Genomic DNA, 20,978 nt, shown 5'->3' on the forward strand with positions numbered 1-20,978 from the left:
CAGCAAGCATGTTCTTTTCAGAAATTTAAAAGAAAATCTTGGCTAATACCAGAAAATGGGAACAAGAGATGCTCACGAACAGTTGAGAAGAGAGGGATATAAAAAGATTACCTGCCAAGGCTGACAGGTTAGCCAAATATGTGCCTAGAAACACTAGCAGGTGGCACATGATTATGGCTCATATATTTGGTATTTTCTGAAGAATATCAGTCTACCCCTTTGCCAAACTACAGCAAAATTATTTTTTTTCATCTTGATCCTTTGGTTCAGTTGAATAACCTCCTTCATATTCTCCCAACATATACTTTCTTAAGGGAAGATAAAAGGTTTATTGTTAGATTCTCTACCAATAAGATAGTCTAAAATATCCACAAATTTGGTCAGTCCTGAAAAAATGCATTACACTGGTAAACTTATTTTATATATGAAAATATTTTCTATATCCTCATATACACTTATTTACTATTTAGTAGCTAAAATATAGTTTCATGTAAGCCTTGCTAATATATTATTATAAAGGAAAAACAGTTAACTCTTAACCACAGGTTATGGAAAAAATAATACAATATGAAATATATTTCCTACACAGATATTTTTACTACTGCTATTAGGTTCTAATATTTGATTCTATTGCACATCTAGGACCTGATTTCAAGATTACTGATAAATTCCTTTGATAATATTGCACACAAAATAATTTCTAAGTTGATTACATATCTAGCCAAATTCATAACTTTTATGTTAACTGTCCAAGTATTCAGCCAGGGTTGTAAGTTCTACCCATCAGTAAATCTTCCTGATAAAATGGAAGCCAAATTAAGAAAGGCAGTTAGTTCATCAAAAATCATACTTGCTCTCCAGGCAAATAATTCAGGGGTATCAAAAAACATCAGATTTTAGACTTTTTCTAATACTAGAAAGCTTTAAAGCACTATTACAACATGTAAAATAAGTAAAGCAAGAAATTAATACTTTAGTGGGTACACTGTAACACTAATACCATTTTTTTCTTGTCTTATACAACTTCAAATAACTTTTAATTAGTTTCACTTTAAATGAATTAGTATTGGAAGACACATTTTGTTCCTTAGGCTAAAATGTTCAGGTCTATTTTGAGGTTCAGTGTTTGAAAATAAAACAGAATCACTATTCTACTACTCCCAAAATTGATTTCTTAATCCATGCATAGTTTATGAAGTTGATTTAAAATTTTATAATGAGAACTAATGTAATCTTAATAATATGGAACATGTCCAACACCACTGTAACTTAAGAAAGCTATACTTTTCCATTATACAGTTAAAAAAAATACCGTGTCTATCCTCTATTTCACACAAGTTTTGAAAAAAAAATATATTAGTCACATCAATGTCTTCCCCAGTGCCATAAATTTATAATTGGTTCATATAAAAGAGTTGCTGTATACACCACCTGCTGAACTGCAGGAGGGCTAAGATTGCTTTTTGAAAGACTGGATGTTTTCTGTCACAAAATTTTATGAGGAAGTTTCAGATAGCTAAATGTTAGACCTTGGATATGACAAGGCTCAGCTTAGAGTCAAATTGTGATTGACTTTATACTAATGCACAGTAGGGAAGTACGTGAATCACTGCTGCTGCTCCTCCTTCCCCTCTGAGCAGCGAAATGCCACAGTGCAAACCACATGTAAAGATTGCAAAAGAATTCCCTCACATATACAATTCTGCCACTTAAGACTGTGGTCTTCAAATGTCATGAAATAGGCTCCCTGTTCCTGTAATAGTTTCGACTTTAGTTGTCCGCACTTCTATCTTTCATGCAGACATGGATTTCCTGCACTCTGGTTTGCCTCAGCCCCCTAAATTTCAAGCTCCAGATGCCTTTCTGTCTTTTTCTGGGGAAGAAAACCCTCCCACACTGTTTATCAACAATATCTACGTGAACACCTCATTCCAAATCCTTCATCTTAGCTCCTGGCAGAGCCTCCCTCCATATTTTCACCGTCTATTTGACTTTCTGCATTCCTAACCTGTACATTTCTTCCCCAAGAACGCTAGTGCCCTCCATGTACTAAAAAAAAAAAAAGCTCAGCCAGAGAACCACTGTGCCTTCCTGCAAGCCAACACACAGCTGCATTTCCCTGACTGATAAATTTGAGCTCCCTGAGAAAGGGAAATAAATTCTGTCTGTGGTACAGCAGCCACAGAACAGCTTTCTGCCTCTGCTCTGCTGACACCGCGAAGGAGACGATGGGCTGTAGCTCTTGCCCAACCAATTCTCACTGCAACACACACACTAAACACACTAAAAGAACTAGACCCATGGCTCTGATCTCTTTGACTTTCATTTCCCTGAGCAAGTTGCCTAAAATAAATTGAGGACTTTTGGGGGGACCTTCCCACCGCCCACTTCCACGCAGCACCTGGGCACATCTGCACCTGGGAGCTGGTGTTCAAAGCCATATGTGAGGTTCCTTCTCCCTAGCTCCTCTGCACACCACAGCCTTTCTCCAGCTCCCGGACATGGCACAAGATGCAAACAGCTAGGGAGAGGCATCAGGTTTGTTCACCTACAATTCTGAAGTAGAAAAGGGACAATGCTGCTCTAGGAAAGGATTTGCTCAGACTGGAATCATTTAAAACAGAAACAAAATCAGCGGGTGTTTTACAGGAAGCATGAAACTTGACTGGTTTCACTGGTGTACCCCTAAAACAGAGCCAAAAATAGAATGACTTTCCAAGTAAGAAATTGAAGGAAGAATTCTGCAGTTGCTATGGTCCTGCAGACCTCTGTCTGGAGCGCACCCTGGTATAAGAGTACATGTTAATCACACCCTTACAGGGAACCAAAAGTGAGCGACACAAGGGCTTAAAGGATTAAAGACTTATTCTGAGATTAGAGTTATTCCTGGCACAGTCACTAGCCCCAGTTCACCTCTCAACATCTCAATTTTATCTTAAAACTGGCAATAATCGGTGCTCGACAGCAGGCAGCACAAAGCATGATGCCCAGCTCTCACCACTTTTCTCTCTCTTTTTTCCTCAGTGGAGAACAACCCCAGCTCTGCTGCAAAGATTCTGCTCTGCTACCCAGTGATCCCCATTTCTAGCAAAAAGACCACTGTAAAATACAGTCTCTTCACCTATTATTAAAAATTTCCACATGTAAAATGTAGTCCTTTCCCCAGAAATCTCACACTTCAGAAAGACTATTTCAATAAATAATGTAAAATCTGAACCAGGCTGTAACAGTGAGATTCCCTCAGGATAAACATCAGCAGAGTGCCTCATCACAATTTTATCTGCTCTAGCCCCAAACGATGCCTAACACAACGCCATCACCAAGCTCACTGGTCTCTCCTTGCTGCCCACTCTTAAGCCGATGGGGAGACACACAGGAGCACACATGTTCTATCTTCTGTTTCACAGCCCTGGGAAGCCTGAAGGTAGGACAACGAGCCAGACCACAGAAGCAGCTGCTTCCCAGTGGAGCAATTCCAGCATGGCTGCTCCTTCCCAAAAAGGAGGGGAAACGGGGAAGGGCAAAAAGTCAGAAGGGAATTTCCCCTGCATTGGATTTTTGTCCATGTCAAAACCTGTACCATCTGCCGGTACAGATCACAGGACCCAGCAAGTTTGCTTTACACAGGAAGCAACTGTCTCTTTAAGACAGCGATCCAAGAGTGGTATAAAACCTACATATCTTTCAGGCTTTATGGAAGTTTAGCGTTTGCAAATTGATCTGTTATAGAGTCTTGCTGAACTGTGAATCCTGTTTACTTTAGCAGACATTCAAAAACTGTTGCACCTATGAATTACTGTATTTTCTAACTTGGTATATCCAACATCTATTATTTAAGGCATTTTATTTGATTTTTTTAAGATGTGCAAACAATGTATTCAACGTTTGAAAACACACGAGTCCTCCAAAATGTGTTTCTATATAAATATGCTTGTAGATACTTAAATAACATAGTCATAAATTTATTTTCTCTTATGTTGCATGTGTCATGAACACTTGCCTACATGAACAACAAGAATGCCAAAAAATCTCCTAAGTCTAGCCAGAAATGCAGTATTTATACTTGAATTAAAATGAATTCCATGTGCAAGCTGAAGTAGCACTCCATCAATAAAGCATTTCAACCACTGTCTGTGGTATGGCACAGAGGCATCTCTTTTCAGCTTTATCTGACACTAGGGATTTCTTGCTTTACGTAGCTAAAAATTGACAGAAAATTATTTTTATTTTCAAGTACTTTGTTTAATTTATTTCTAATTTGAAGAGCTATTGGAAGACAGGGGTGTGCATGACTACAAGCATACATGTGAATTTTCAAAACAAAGCTTTTCATACGATAGAATTTCGTATTACAAATACATCCTACCAGGTATTCACAATATGATCAACAGCACTCCCCTTCCTAATTCTAGTTCTAAGCCATTAAGCAATTTTGCCTGTTGACATCTTGAAGAAAATATACTCAGTTCTAAAATGGAGGAACATGAAAAATATATTTTCCTATTTGCTATTCTCACACTTCATTCAAAATGGTTTCATGCAAGTGTAGGTATGTTTTAATACTGAATCACATCCAATACTAAAATCCAAACATGCCTATAGGAAGAATCTAAAGAGGAGAGGGACTTTGAGAAATATATTATCAGGAGAGAAGAGCCTTAAAGCCTTTGGTAAAGATGGTGATCCACAGATGGGCCAATTAAAAGATTTTTGTGAATTTATCAATAGTAGGGATTTTCAAGTATGCTCTCCAGAAGCCTATAGCTGAACAAGTTAAATGCTGAATGTTACACCAGATTAAGCTTGCAAAGGGTTACTTTAGCATAGCCACAGTAACAAGAATATAAAGTTCCAACCTAGAAATGATAAAGTGTAATGAATTGTAGGGACTTGTATTTATCAATGCATTTCTGTGCTTTTTTGGCTACAGAAAATAGAATAGGTCCTACAGCAAATAGAATAGGTCCACATGGACAAACACAGCACAAGTAGTGAGAGTGCATTAAATGACCGAGTTACTTTTCTGCAATGGTTAAAGGACTGGAAGGAACCAAAGCTGTTCTTATTCCTTGCTAGTATATCTGTTGAACTAAATGCCAGCCCCATCGTTTTTATCTGTCGGATGAGCATACGCTGTAGCTGTACTCCAAGAAACAGATAAGACAGTGCTTTTATTAGTAACTTACATTACTTAAATTCCTGTACAAACTTGTTAAGGAATTTCTCCTGAGGCAAAAACATGATTAGTTTTAGAGTCTTCCAGAATGGTGGAGAGGCCTTTGTTTTGTGATGTGTTTTTTTTTCAGACATACACCGAAGTCTAAACATATGTATTTATAGGCTCCAAAAGATTTTCAACAGGTCTGTGTAAAAAGACTTTTTGTTTGTTTGTTTTAGAGGATGCCTGTTTATCATACACTTTCTTGCCCACCAACAGAAACTATCCAGACACAAGACCATGTTAGAACTACTCCAGTTATGCGTTAATCATAGTTGATGAAAGACTTTAGGCAAGTATTCAGTTTTAATAAAAACTCTTGAAAGTTATTATCCACATAAAGAAATATCTTGGAAAGTTTCAAAAAGCAAAACAGAAACCTAATAATTAATAAAGAAATTATACCATCTTAAGTATTAAATAACACTGAACAGATGGCTTACTCTAAGGGTCTATATAAGCCAAAAACAGCAGATCAAAAATGCAGGAGAAAGGGTGGGTGATAAGAAAACACACAGCTCCAGGATCTGAACATGCAACATAGCAGGGCAACAAAAAAAAAAAAAAAAAAAAAAAAACGAAGGAAGGGTGGAAAAAAAGGATGAGGAGCTGGTCTGGTGACCTCAGATATAGAAGGGAAAAAGTGGCTTTTTTTTTTTTTTTTTTAAACAACACTTCTAACCTACCTTTAAATATTTTGCAAGTTTCTGAATTCCCCAGTATTCTGATGGCAAATCAGTGTTTCCTTCCTGATGACGTACAGGCTGTTCTTCATCTTCCTCAGTCTCTGAGGAACTTTCACTAACTTCTTCAGACTTGCTTGATACTTTCCTAAAAACGAAAAAAGACCATCACCTACCCAGCTATACAGTAAAATGAACAAGCATATTTTAAATAGATATGACAACTCTGCATTACAATGGCATTGGCAAAATGTAATTATCATTACCAAACATTAAGTATGGTGATAAATACAGTGGATACAGAAAATAAAAAATTGAAGGAAGAAAAATAAGTAAGCCATACCATTTCAAAGATGATTGCATTTTAACAGATGCAGAAGAAATACAACTGGCTTTCTTTTTGAATTTTGTAGACACACTACTACTTCTCCGTTGTTCTTCATTTATTTTTTTTGCAGCTTTGGCACTAAAATATTCATTTTTATTTAAAAAAAAAAAAGAATAAATATTATTTTACATATATATAACCAAAAGTTACGGTTGGACACATAGATCGGATGAGTTTATGAACCTGGACAATAACCTTCATTAAAAAGAAAGTGTTCTGTGTCTTAAGTAACTAATTTTTCTTGAAGAAAACAGTGGAATATTAGAAAATCTGCATTATGCTGACCTGTATGCAACACAAGACCAAAGAATAAGTATATGTAGCCAGACCATCTATCCTAGGTTACTGTCTTTAACTATGATGAATAGCATCTATCTAGGTAGCAGCAGGAGAACGACAGAGGAATACTTTTCCAGAATATTCCTCAGCAAATTCTAGTTCAGGGAAATCCTAAGCTTCCTTATGTTAACGGTTTTGGATGGATATTTCTTCCATTACTTTGTCTTGGTTGCTTTTTTAACTCACGTAATTGAATAGCCTCTACTCTCCTGTGGCAAAAAAAAATAGAGCTTAGCCACACATTTTGTGAAAAACGATCATATTGCTTACTGATCATAGTGCATACAATATATCTTCCTTCCCTCATATTCCAAGAGGAAACCCAGGCCCAGCTGGGCAAAATCACTGGTACTTTTTTTGTTCCTAATTTATAATATAGTGAAAACAAAATGTCCTTTTGAGCCTGGGTTGGTCATCCTATCCCAGTCATAACAATAAGGGAGAATGCTCACGGTTTGTTTATGAAAGTATGATTACACCCAATTTCACTACATCTAGACTATATCTAGATGTAGATCTACATCTAGAAATAATGATTGTGGAAAAAATAAGCTCTTTTTCCTGGCAAACCACTTTTTTTTTTTTTTTTTTTTAACTGATGACTGTAGGACACACCCAAAACCTCATAAAACATTTCTTGCAACATGTCAACATGTCAAAATGGCAGACCTGAGAGGATATTGACCTCTTTTATTTTTGTGAGATGGCAATCAAAGCCTTTTATTTAGATATTCAATTTCATCTATTAACACAAAATAAGAAATTATGAAATCAGAAATAGGGTTCTGATTTCAGAAGAGAAACCTAAAATGGAGTATCCAATATGTACTTTGTTTTGGGTATCCAAACTTTGAGATAGCCCCATTAGTGAAGACTTGCTAAAAGGAGTTAGAAAAAAAGCTCATATGATTTGGAAACATTAAAAATTGTTATTATAATTAAGAGTCATCTTGTTTTTCCATCCTGGACGTCCTCTGCCTCCCTTAGAAAGTGTTGTTCAGATTATATAGTCTACTCTTTCTTGCTTTAAAGGGCACTTTGCAGCAAAACTATCACATGACAGTCCTGAAGGACCAAGCAATGCAGATGGTTACAAGAAATTTCCCTGCCTTGTCTTGTTGTAACATCATCAAAATTGTTATATGATAGGAAAGAACAGTAAGAAATTCCTCTGCTAGTCAGGTCTCTTTCCTTAGACATTTGCATGCAGTAGACTTCATTTTATTGCTCTTAACTTGGGATAATAATGCAAACTGTAACAGGCAGTCCAATCACTAGCACAGGTTAGAGAGATCTATTGAAAATTCAATTACAAAGATGATAACTACTTACCTGCGGGCAGCAGAAAGCCCAGTATTCTTCCACTTCACAGATGGTTCTAATTTCTTCTTTTCAATGGATTTGCTTTTTGCAACGGAACTTTTCACTTTCTCATGTATATTCTTTTCTGTGTGATCATAATGGTTCTGGGATTGGCCAGAGACCTTAGCATCAACTGCTTCTACATGCTGATAATTTTTCTCATACGTTGGTTCTTTAAAAAAAGTATATTCCTAACAAAAGAAGGAGACAGGGTTTGTCAGCCATACTGCAGTATGAATAACACACATTAAAACAATAAGTTACAAGCAAAATTCCAGGATGCAGTGATTAAAAAATGTATTTATTAAATGTGGAATTAAAGTATAGGCATACAATAAGATTACCTTTAAAAGAATTAAATGTTAAATTAATCTGAAAAGTATCTGTTACTGTATGCAAACTAAAGTTTTTGAAATAAATGAATGAGCTAAATTTGGAACTTCTTGAATATACCTGAATATTGAGTGTCGCTCAATTTCTACTGTGTTAAGTAATTTGTGATACAAGCGCTTTTATAGAACCTAATTCCAAATGAGTTTTAAGACTCAAGTCATTCTGCTTTCAATGGACCATTTATATAAAAAAAAAAAAACTATTTCCCTGCATAAAGGATTTATAAAAAAATTCCACAGAAAAAATAATGAACATAAAACTGAAGATAGGCTATGATAAACTGCTAGACTTCAGTTCCAAGTAATTTAATTTGATATAGTTTAGAATAGTTTTATAGTCAGAATATAAATATAATCCATTTAATTTTTTTCATTTTCTGTCTCTCAGGACAAGACATTGGTGAACAAGTCACATGCAAGAATGGAGCTGAGTGGCACCTACGAATCCTTCAGCTGTCTGTGTCTGGTACCATAGCTGATCAAAAATATCCAGAACAGAAAGGACTCTTGTCAACTGTTATTTTCTATTGGAACATAGTCAATTTTCACAGGAAAGACAGCATATGATCGTTACTTATTATTATTGCAGCTGTCACTACCAGAAAGGTGAAGACATTCCTTTATGTATCTGATTCAAGGCAGTTTTAAAGGAGACTGTCACAGCATGGTCTGTCTTCGATTAGTCTCTGATGAGAATCGGCTGTTCCTGGCTTGCTGACCCAACCACCCAATCGTAAATTAATTCTTGTTAATTCTCTCATTCTAAAAACATACTTTAAACAAGACAACTTACCATGATAGTCAAACCATGAGGGAAATGATGCTGTTGCTAGACCAGCTAAACACATTTTTAAAGCATGTTTTCTACAGTGCTATATACCAACACAGCACTTCTAAATGTTAGCTTAAACGAGATATTATAAAAGTTAATTGGCTTTGCAGTAAATGTATACATAATAAACTTTTTGAAGCTCTCCTCTCCTCAGAAAATCAATCAAAATTATTTCTAGTCATATTTTATTTTATACAGGGAAGCCTGAAAATACTTCTGTACCTTTTAGAATTCTAGAGTAGAGCTGATTTTCCTTTAAATAAAATGCAGCGCAGCTCTACAGTCTAAACTTGTTTAAATTTTAACTTTAGAATGCAGAATGTACTGAACTATATCATCAGAAAAGCAATAGGATATGATATGTGTAAACTGTTAAAATGGTATAGTTTACATTCTTCAGTAATTTACACAGGAAATACAGAATAAATGGTTCTATGATTCTATATGACAACTGAAGGAAAATGGGATAAATTCTATTTATTTACTCTTATCTAGCATGTAAGAATTTCTTGAATAGCTACATTATATTTATAAGCAGGGCAGAAAAACAGTAAAGAAGGATACACGCTTTATTTAACATCCATATTCATATTTACAATTATTAATATTTTAAATATTTATTAATATTTATTTAAAATACTACCTTATTTTAGCTTCCATGACCATCATATGAAGCCAAACCACTTTGAAAATACATTAAAGCAGTAACTATATCTAAAACATTCATATATTGTCATATTTATGAAATGTAAATCAGTATGTAGATAAAACATTAAAGAAATATTTGCATATAGGATAAAAATGCATTTTAGAACTCATTGCACTTCTGAACAGAAGAACTGAACATTTAATTCCATTACTGTTACTATGTATTTATGTGTGCAATATGAAATGCTGTTCTTTCAAAACCGTCAAGCTTTTGTATTTCAAAAAAGCAAATGTCAGTCCCACAACCCCCAAAGTCGGAACCTAAGCATATGTAAATTTCCCTGTTAATGATTTCCTCCTTACAACAATTAAAATTGAATATAAATAACCACAACAAAACTTCTGATAGACTTAACCTGTAATGAATTTTACCACAAAGTTATCAATCTGTTATATGCATGCTAGAAGTCTGTAAAAAGTGTTTTTTGACAGGAATGATGAAACAACTAAAATTGTAGCGGTACTGTGTGATTCTGTTGTAGCAGACAAAATATGATGCTCCTCACTCTACCTAGTTTAGCACTCGCAGTAAATGCCAGAAGCCCTTGCATTTTTGAGTGACTGGAACAACAGCAACTGTGTAAGCTGGATACATAACTCTTAGCTCTGAAATTTAAATCAGGCAATTCTTGTAAAAACATTGGGCTATTATTTATATTTGGGTCAGAAAGAATGAAGATAAAAATTCAAGTGGTTTTGATCACAGGAAAATATTGTCATAAAAAGTTGACCTTTTCCATAAGGATATCATATTTTCCTCCTTTAACATTTCCAGTGCTCCATAAAGAATAATACCAGAATACAAGCAGATTTTTTTATGCAAAATTAGAAGCTGACTTCACATATTGGATCAAAACACATAATACTGTATGATAGAATGATTACTAAAATAGCGTGTTATCTGCTTTCAAACACAAAACATTATGGGGAAAAAAACTCTATTCATGATTCCAAAATTTAAACATTTTTTAATAACATTAAGTATTATGAAGTCTAGTTTTAATAGTACATATCAAGTGTCATGTTCAATGTAAGTGTTCTATCTTTGCTCGTATTATGCTTCCTATTTCCTCTAGAAAACTTTTATGTACATATGACAGTGGCTTGTGCCTTTATTATTTTATTTATTTATTTATTTATTTGGTCATCAGATGACAAAACATGTTCTGCTAAAACATGCTGAACTTAGGTTCAGTTGAACCATTATTCAGTTGCACTTGGCTTCCAGAGTCATTACTTTCCAACAGAGGTCTGTGCTCCAGCAGCGGGCAATCAGGATAATTCCTGGGGGAAGATGTGTTTGCAGCTATGCTACAGAGAAATAGGCCATGTAGTACAGGCCCTCTCCACAAATAACTCCTGAGTTCCAGGCAACTCCAGGCTTTTTAAGTAGACACTAGGACTCTTAACATGGGACTTTCTTTTAAGCACACATTTTGTGCTTTTATCATAGAACTGTTGAACACAAATGTATATTTTTTTTCAGGATTACATGTTTGCAAGGGTTAACAATTTTTGCTTAGTAAGACTTGTATGTTCCATCTCACAACAGTGGAGCTAACTCATTGGGAAGCCCAAAGTAATTTCACACAAGGTTTAGACAGTCCATAAAATAATGTCTGTGATGTCAGTACTTTCTATCCTGCAATTACCTGAACGTAAACTGGCAGCTACTGCATTTAAAATTGTAATTACATTGCAATTATCAGAATAGTAAGTTGGTTACAACATTCTTCTTAGAAGCATAAGAAATAGTCTGAGCTCAAGCCGTGATTAGAATAAGGGTGATGCCTGCAGACAGATAACAGATAGACTAAAACATGGGGACACAGAGAGAGAAATAATTCAGGAAGTATGCAACTGAGGACAGTCCAGATACGTAAGATACGGTGGCACAGCCTGCATGTAGCCTTTCATACAAACTCTTCTGAATTTTGTTTCAATCATGGCTTATAATGATAGAATTTAAAAGACAAACTGGGAAACTCATACACTGTATCACAGAAAATAGGATGAAAGGGCTGAGGAGAAATGATTAAATATGGACTTGAAGCTATGCACACTGCTTCTCCAGGTGCTGTACAGCACTTTGACAAGGCAACTTTTCCCAACAGAGATATATTAAATGATAAAATTAAATAAAACTAATAAATGAAACACACTTCACATTCTTGGGAAAATGATTTTGAAAAAACAATGCAGTGTAAGTAATAAAGTGTACTGTAAATACAGAAATATTTTTAAGTTTGCTACTTCTTTAATAGAGACTGTCTTTTTACATGATAAGCTAGCTATTTACAAAAGCAATATATTTAGTAGAAACTTGGAAAAAATGCAAAGTAAAATAAAGGCATTTCAGTCTTTAAAATTCTGCATTTAATCAGAGTTAACTTTGATAAAGAACATTATGTTCAGACAAGTTTATAGCGTAATTCTTACCAATTATTACAAAGTACAATATACACGTAGTTCAGTAAATACGTACCTGCTTAGCCATATTTTCTACAAATCTAGGTGATCTCTCCCTTAAAAATGTAACAATATCTTTATATATGTCACTTTTTCTTTCATAGTCAATGTCACCTTTACTCTTTAGCTCACCCTTTAAAAAAGAATAAACATAAAATTAGTAACAGTATCACCTTACACAGGTAATTTAATCTGTATCATAAAATACTGCTAAAGAGCACAGACATACACTGTAACAATTAGGTGCAGAAGCCTCATGATCAGCATCAGACTTCAGTAAGTCAGTGAAGGTGCATGGATCACCTCCACAGATCCCAACAAATAACGAAGATCTTATAGACAATTCTGCAAGTAACTACTCTCAGTTAAAATTCATTGCACTGTAGGCAGTTCAACTGTAAAGGGTTTAGGGCTCATGGCAAACAATCAACTAAATGTGAGCTTCCAATGCACTGCAGTGGATGGCTAAAAGGATCAGAAAATAACGTGACCTGACTCAGCCTATGCTTTACTAATTTTATCCATTAAAAACATCAAAATTTCCCTTTAAAAAAAAAAAAAAAAAAAGACTCTCAGGGAAAAGCAATTTGTAAAGTTATACCCGAGGGACATCAGTCTCTCTTCAAAATATATTACAAAGTTTTGGTTAATGCTTAAGCTGTATCGGGGGCTATTATGCCTGTACAAAACCCATCTGTAAAGAAAGAGGTAACCAGAATGAAAAGTAGATAAAAAGAAATAAAAGTTTCTAAAAAGTTTCTATTGAAAGGAGAAAGAACTGCTTATGATTTACAGACAAATGCAAGCTATACATATGAGTGACAATATCACGTCTCATCAATATTAGCCACACATCAGATCAAGAGCACTGAGGGACCAGAGAGGCATCTGGTCCCACAGTACCTTTATATAGGAGTAGTGTGAAGAACAGTGAGGGCACATGCAAAGACTAACCAACCACTCCTAGCAAAAAGTAGAGAACACATTCCTGGTACAAACCTTGAAGAAAAAGAGCTCTAAAAGTACAGGAAAACTATCATGCACTTATTACTGTTCCTTCTCCATCAGTACTAATACAGTAACTCTGCAGGTCTTACAGCTTCAACTCCACTCCCCTATACCTGATGGATCTCTGACTTTAGCACATACAAATATTTGTCACTTCACGGTAGCCTTCATTATTACTTACTCCATTTAAAAATACTCCTGCCGTGCTGCAAGTGATACACAATGGATCAGTGTCATGTGGTTTGATAATTAAGTAACAAATTTCTCCATGCACTTGTCTCCAGGGAGGAGCTCTGCATCCATTAGAGAATGTGTAATCTGAAAACAATTAGTATGAATATTTGTATCCAATTTAAACATGTATTTTAATAATTATCCCTGATGATTAATATAATTTAAACAAATCAAGCTCCCAAAATAGTATCTTACTCTTAAGCAGTCATACTCTGTTGGGAAAGAATCATGCAAAAATCTGTGACCCATGGTCCAATTCAACAAACAACTACAACTATGCCTAGCACTTAACAGGATCAGGGACTCCATTTATTTTTTTTAATTCTAATGAAGACTGGAGATTATTTCTGTAAGTAAAGGCTGAAGAAGAGCATTACGTATCTGGAAATATATTTTATTTTACTTCATAACACTGAGGTGGAGAAAAATTATTTATATTTATTAACACAATTATTTTAACACATTCCACACAGAAGGCAAGTACTTTATTAAGGGTATATGCAAAGGTTAGATGTGATAAAATTCAGACCTGATGTATATTCCAGTGATTCCAGTACTGTGTCTTCTCCTTTCCCAGAGAAATTCTTGAGAAGATTCACTTCATTATTTACAGCAGTTGGACTTAGTCTTACATCTCTGCAATTAATAGAAAAGGTCTATCATCAAAAGGACGTGCACAGAGATATCAGAAGAGAGTATTATAGTTTTCTTGAACACTGAGTCTTATTAGTAGCAACAAAAATCTGGAGATAGGTCATCTGCCATTTTTTTCTTGATTTTTATCTGTTAGTTCAGAGATTTTTTAGTTCCATAGCTAAGAAGGCCTTGTAACTATGAACCAGACTCAAAGTGCTCTCATGAAGAAATAAACATTTCCCTGAAAATATTTAACTGTTACTTTGTTATTTGTACAAATTACTTCAATTTGCTACCAAAATGCAAAACATATGCAATAAAAACAAAAACACTTGCAGGCACACACTCACATACCCACACCTACATCAAAATCTTAAGGGGAAAAAAAAGTGTTTTTTCAATAACTCAGTGAACAGTGAAAGTCATTCCAATAAATTTCTCTATATCACACCAAAAGCACATGTTGTGGGTTGAAAACAATCTAGCTTAACTATAAAAGAAAAAATGCACTAGCTGACATACTTCAGTTGCATTTGAAATGCACTTACTTTGAAATCTGTTTTAAAGAACTATTAAGGAGTTGCATATCCAGCTGATGAAGAAGAATAAAAATTTTCATTTTCTTCTCTGTTTCAGGGTCATCAACTTTTTTCACTTTATCAAGTAAATGCAACATGGACTTATCTTCTCCTTCAACAGTCCCATATTCAGGGCCAAGAATTTTCACTATAGGGTCTCTGTTAGCTGTAAACAGGAAACAGAATCAGTATAAGATGATACTACGTTAAAAACGATGAGGTAAGAGTAACACTTTTTATCTCAACTGCTGAATAATTTCTGTGCTATTAATTTACAAAATTGCATTTCACCAAAAAAAAAAAAAAAGAAGATTCATTCAACCAAGAAGTAAATATTAATTATCAACAGTCCCTTTTTGTGTAAAATTGCCCTGCTGATCACCAAAACAGGAAATCAGTGGGCTTAACTCACTGAAAATGGATCATTTGGGAAATATGATTTAGTGTTAAAGAACATGTTTAAAGTTTTCTAGCAACATTCCCAATGGTCCCATTACTTCCTCAGCTATGCCAGCTGTCCTTTTTTTTTTGGTAAACAGTGATATAGCTTCATGTCAGTGGGTTTTACAAAAACAATTTGCCCTGTTCTTGAGAATGAAGTCCCATGCAGCTGTGAATGTCTCAGCACGATACTCAGTCCATATTATTCTTCCCTATTATTCATGGTTGATCACTCCCAGTGAAGGACCCTGGGCTAGATGCATCTTAAGTTTGATCCAGTGTGGGTATTGATATTTTAGTATTGCAGATCCAATTTCTGCTAATGGTACTAAGGAATATTACTGATCTCTTCTGCCTTCAACGAGAGGAGGATATCCAGTTCAGCATACCAAGGGTCTTGTCAGTTTGTAAAACTAGGACTTGAATATGACACAATAAAAGTACCAGTGCCTGTATTTCAAAAGCTTCTGTGAGAAGGACCTGGAAATGTTCACCATGAACGTCGTGCAGGTACGAATGTCCTTAGCATATGAGATTATTTTTTTCCTTGAATATTTTAAGGGATGTAACATTTTAAAAGTGGGTTAAACTGCAATCAAAGGAAAAATTGCTGTAAGCTTCCAATGAGACATTCTTCTGCTGAAATTTAAGCCTACTGTCTGTTGCAATAGCTGCTGTATTACTCAGTATACGTGAATTTCTATATGAAAATCAACAGTTTTATTTTAACTTTATTTCAGATTTCTTTGTTACTGATTTATGTGAAAACAAAAGAAGAAACAGAAACTTCATTAAGTCCTGGATGAGAACTTTGGGGCACGTTCATGAATCAACACCTTTTCATATACTTAAAATGCATTTCTTTCTTCAAATTTCATAAACACAAACTCAAGAAGACAAGCTTTTTAAAATAAAGATGTAAAAAGAAAAAATAAAGACATTAAACCTTCAAGGCAAGCCTGTGCTTCCTTCAACTTTTTCTCCATAGCAATTTGTAGCAAACGGGACAGCTGGTCAAAATTGCGAACTCTGAGATTTGATGCAGTGAGGAGAAGCAAGGGCTGGCCATCCTCGTCTCTGGCTTCAGACTTAACAGTTTCTCCACTGGAAAAAATAGATTTTATATTTTAAAAAGAGGAACTTCAATAAACAGCAAGTTTTAGAGATGAAACTTGAATATTATGTAAGCTTCACATGATAAAGCTTTACAGTTTATTTAATGTGTTTTTTTCAGAAAGCTTCCAAGGTAAACCACTTTATTCACTACAAATCAAACACCTGTAACTCATTTGCTTGATCTTGGCAACACCTTTTAACAGAATTTTGACAGACTAAATTTGTGAAAAAGGAGTCTTAACAGGACTAGTCACACCTGTCGTTTAGTCTCACAAAATGTTGACTCGTCTCCTGCATGTTCAACTACAGGACTGCTAAGTGATTTTCTGACTACAGTGTTCAGAACTGATAACTGATTTAAAATGACATATATCATATGACCAAATGATCCAAATGGCTAGAATGAGAAATATGCAATCTTTGCCTCAAATTTTCTGATTTTACATTTTTCAAACCCGGTTCTAGGATTATCTGAGCTGTTGTTTCTCCTTGAGACCAATTAAGCTCTGAGATTTCAGCACGGACTGTAGGAATGATGTAGGAATGATTCTTCTGCCTTCAAGCTTTGCCTCTACAGAATATTGAAAGCATTCTTGACTAAGGCCTTACAATGCCCTAACCTTACCAATTTTCTCTGAGTTACATCCACCATCTTTGAATTATAAATTGTTTTATATATAAAAATATTTCCTTTTAATTAGAAGAAGTAAATATGCAGTATTTATATGTATTAAAGGTCCCTATAAATTATGTCAATTCCCCTTCCATAGCACATATGTAAATATCTACTTGCTCAAAACTGCTTGCTTGCTTCTCACTGTAGAGAAAGGTTCCTGTCTGTGACATCCAAGCTGCTAATTACCACACTGATTTAATCTATATCTGAGACTTCAGATAGTGCTTTAAATCCTTTTGTAATATCTCCAACTCCCATTTTAGTTCCCATTTTTTGTGTGGCCATGATTCCTTACTGTATTTCTTATCCTGCTTCCATTAACCATCCTCAGTATAACTCCTACATTATCCATCCTGAAACTAGACTGAACTCTGACATAACTAAACAGATAAAAATAATACTGTAGGTAGTTTCTGTTAAGAGAAGATAGGAATAACATCAGTTATTTATTTGGTTCAATCTTTTTTAATTTACAGTGTGTAAAATCCTGTTTACCAGAGGAGGAATCAAATCAGATTTTTTCAGTCACCATCCTTCAGAATCTCTCTCTGAAGTCCTTTCTTCAGGGTTAAGTTACCATGTTTTCCTGGTTACAGCAAAGCTTGCTACTTCCTCTCTCCTTCTACTTCTCCTCTTCAATACAATGCTAAAAACACAGCCACACAAGCTCTTCTATACACTGCTTGAATCTTTGTTGTGGTCAATATTCATATGCCTGTATATTTTTTGGAGACTGCTGATTGCTCACTAACCTACTTCCCTCAAGAAGGTCAATGAATTCTTAGAAGTTTCATATAAATTAAAGGCAGATAAAAGATAAAAACAGTTTAAACAAAGTTTAGTTTATAGTCTAAGACTTGCTGTCCTTCTGCATGATGTTTCATGTGAACTTTAGTTATGTTTTTCATACCCATGTAATTGAATGACATCTAATGGCTTGTAGTATGCTGAATGTCAGGAAAGAATAACTAATAGTTCTGTCCGAGATTAAGTTCCAAGACTCTATAGAAAAATAAAAAAATAAAAAACATGTATCCATATACAGAATTTTATCTGGGGGAAATATTATTTAGCTTAAGTATCATGACTATACTTAAACTAAAGACTAGCTGTAGAGAACAGTGAACTTTCTCTTCAGATTTCTAAAAAAAAGGTCTTTAAAAAAATGGTGCCTAAAAATCCCCCCAAATGTAAAGGATGATATAGGGTAACCCATTAGGAAATGTATGTACTAGGTGTATATTTCTATTGGTTCTTTGGAAAGAACTGCGTGGTGGAAGGGAAGAAAATATTTTCTCAGAATTAGGGTATTTCTACTGCATTATCTAAATGGAATGGAATTTGTCTACTTATCAAGGAAAACTCTGAAAATTCTTTAGTTGCTTTGTTATTTAGCCAAGAAAAATGAATTTGTGCATCTGGGTCACCTTGTCATGTCATTGTTCAAAGAATCCCCAAAATTATGTAGGGTTACAGTCACATAAGTCTTAGGCATCGTTGCTAAGCCAGTTCATGTCTTAAAAAACAAGAATAAACTTCTTATTTTTTTCAGCACTAATTTTCAAATACTAAAAGAACTGTTAAGACTATTTGATAAATAAGTTATAGCACTGTAACAGCTACGTTGATTAAGACTGAAACCATGTTAATACATTAACACTGACTACTTATAAAGGACTTGGTGACTACTGTTCTCAAAGAAGCTGAAATTCAAGATTTTGTTTGTTAATCCACCTCAATAGCAGCATTAAAACCTATGCTTAATCAGGAGCAACTTTAACATTAATATAAATCCCAGGATAAATCAGTTAGACACATTGTCAGAAGCCTTAGGAATAGACAGTGCAAGTCATACAAATGCTAACTGGACAGGTCTGTATTCAAAACCAAGACAGAATAGTCAAACTCCAAAAAAGCAATGCATTTTAACTCAAAAAAATCCATATATAACACTAAGAAATCCCACCCACTTCAGCATCCCAAATACACTAAGGCTTTTTTTAATGCCAAATGAATAAAATTTTGCTTTGTACTTCACCTTCAACACTTCAAAACACACTGCAGTTCAGACTTACTCAATCTCATAACCCTCTCCAAAGGCTGAAGAGTCCAACTGTGTTTTCCACTCCAGGGGCTCCTTGAAGACAACCACTGCTTCCTGAGGATGTCTGGTGCTGAAGTCCTCTGCAAACTTAATGATTTGATTTAAAAGAGCTTCATTCAAAGGGGTGATTTCAAGTGTGCCAGTTCCATAGCCAGCAGCAGTCCACTGAGCTGCTCTTGCCAACGCTGCGCCCATGGTCTTGCCTTGTATTGAAGGTGGACACCTTAACGAGTAAACACAGTCAGAGAATGACCATACTGAGCTCTCAGACAGAATCATTAAGGTTGGAAAAGCCCTCCAAGATTCACCTGGTACAACCATCCCCCTACCACCAATGTCACCCGCTGAAGTTGGGTAGCTGACGTATCTCCTCCTCCCACACTCACGTGCCCACCACAGACGTTGTCACCAGTCCTTGCGGTTCTACCCTCTGCAGTGCTTTACCTCACCCCTCTGCCCAGCAGGTCCAGCTCTGCTACATGCTGGGCATTATCACAAGCCCTAACGCTAAAACGATCATCAAGGCTATTTCAGTTGTTAAAATCAATTCATAACTCTAGAATACTTTTATTTTTCATACTAATATTTCATAGCAAATGTACAGCATTAAACATAAATTGCCTTTTGTATTGCCTGAAAATGCTGTTTTACCATTACTAATCCAATAAAAAGGGAACACCATCAAAAGGAACCACTCCTACAATACGCTGTAATTAGATGTAAAGATGTCTGTAATTAAAAATGTCATAAAAATGACATAAAGATGTCTGTAATTAGGTGTAAAGACATTTGGGAATGATTTTACTGCAGGTAAATCCTTCAAGTGAGGAAGGGGGGATTGGGAACCTAACAAAATTTTTTAAAGAAACAGGAGAATCAGGTGGGAAAGAAACAGTTTTCACCTTGATTAATTCAGTTAGACGGAGGTGACGCAGACCTGTTAGGGTTAGAATAAAGGCTTCTCCTCGTCGGGTCGCACAAGCCCCGCGTGCTTTGGGGAACCCCCACACAACACCCACCAGCGACCCCCCTCCACCTCCAAACCCTTTCTTCGAGCCGAGGGGTGCCACGCGGGCACCCCAAACCCGCAGGAGCCGGCAGGGGGAAGGTCCCGCTGCTGAGGAGACCCCGGGACCCCGCAAAGCGGCCGGGACCGAGCTGAGGGCACCCCGGAGCCCCGCCGAGCCGCTCGGGCCCGGGCGTTGCTACGGGGCCGAGCCCCGCGACTGCCGTTGCCGGGAGCCGCGGGTAAACAACGGCAATGGCGGCGGGGCGGCCGCTGAGGCGAGGGGAGGGCGGCGGCGCTGGGGCGCAGTGCCTGAGGGGCACGGCTTAAACCTTCCCCTGCTTGCGGTCGTTATAATAAAGGGAGCTTGAATTCGTCAGGGTAACACGGGCTGTTTGTGTTCCTTGGGTCAGTGTCGCAGGTGATGCGCAAAGTGCTGGTGTTAAATGCGAATTTAGGGTTTCTTGGAAGAAGTAGAGGAAAGAAGGGTAGGCAGTGCCAATGGATGAAGTCCTTGCATATTAAGGACAGGATGAAACTATAGACTTCCAACCACAGCACCCTCAGACACAGATGTGAAAGTACAGACCAGCACTGTGCGTGAGCCTGCAAGAGGGCTGCTGATGTACTCCCACCAGGTTTCCCTTCCCTTCCCTTATAAACCCACCCCCAGTTCCATTTTCTGGCTCCACCACAACACCCATCAGATGGCAGCCGCTGGCTTAGCCCTGGGCACAGCCAGCTGAGGTGAGGACACTGTGCTCAGCTTCCCAGTACGTGTGTCCTTC

At 36.2% G+C, this 20,978-nt stretch overlaps 1 protein-coding gene across 4 annotated transcripts in view; it reads right to left on the reverse strand.

The window, feature by feature from the left end:
• ODAD2 (outer dynein arm docking complex subunit 2) overlaps positions 1–20,471 on the reverse strand; it is an 89,760-nt gene extending 69,289 nt beyond the window's left edge. The window contains exons 1-10 of one of the 4 annotated variants that reach the window (XM_072033726.1): positions 20,204–20,471; positions 19,156–19,407; positions 16,235–16,392; positions 14,818–15,013; positions 14,163–14,269; positions 13,581–13,717; positions 12,408–12,524; positions 7,961–8,181; positions 6,245–6,367; positions 5,905–6,049 (exon numbers count right to left, since the gene is read on the reverse strand). In XM_072033726.1, the coding sequence (XP_071889827.1) occupies positions 5,905–6,049; positions 6,245–6,367; positions 7,961–8,181; positions 12,408–12,524; positions 13,581–13,717; positions 14,163–14,269; positions 14,818–15,013; positions 16,235–16,392; positions 19,156–19,379 (1,428 nt within the window). In that variant the 5' untranslated portion in view covers positions 19,380–19,407; positions 20,204–20,471. Of the gene's footprint in view, positions 1–5,904; positions 6,050–6,244; positions 6,368–7,960; positions 8,182–12,407; positions 12,525–13,580; positions 13,718–14,162; positions 14,270–14,817; positions 15,014–16,234; positions 16,393–19,155; positions 19,408–20,086 lie in introns of all 4 variants that reach the window. The other 3 variants (XM_072033725.1, XM_072033724.1, XM_027450573.3) reach the window with 3 other exon arrangements.
• Positions 20,472–20,978: the final 507 nt, after the last annotated feature.

This window comes from Anas platyrhynchos, chromosome 2 (assembly GCF_047663525.1).
Source record: "Anas platyrhynchos isolate ZD024472 breed Pekin duck chromosome 2, IASCAAS_PekinDuck_T2T, whole genome shotgun sequence".
Classification (NCBI taxonomy): Eukaryota; Metazoa; Chordata; class Aves; order Anseriformes; family Anatidae; genus Anas; species Anas platyrhynchos.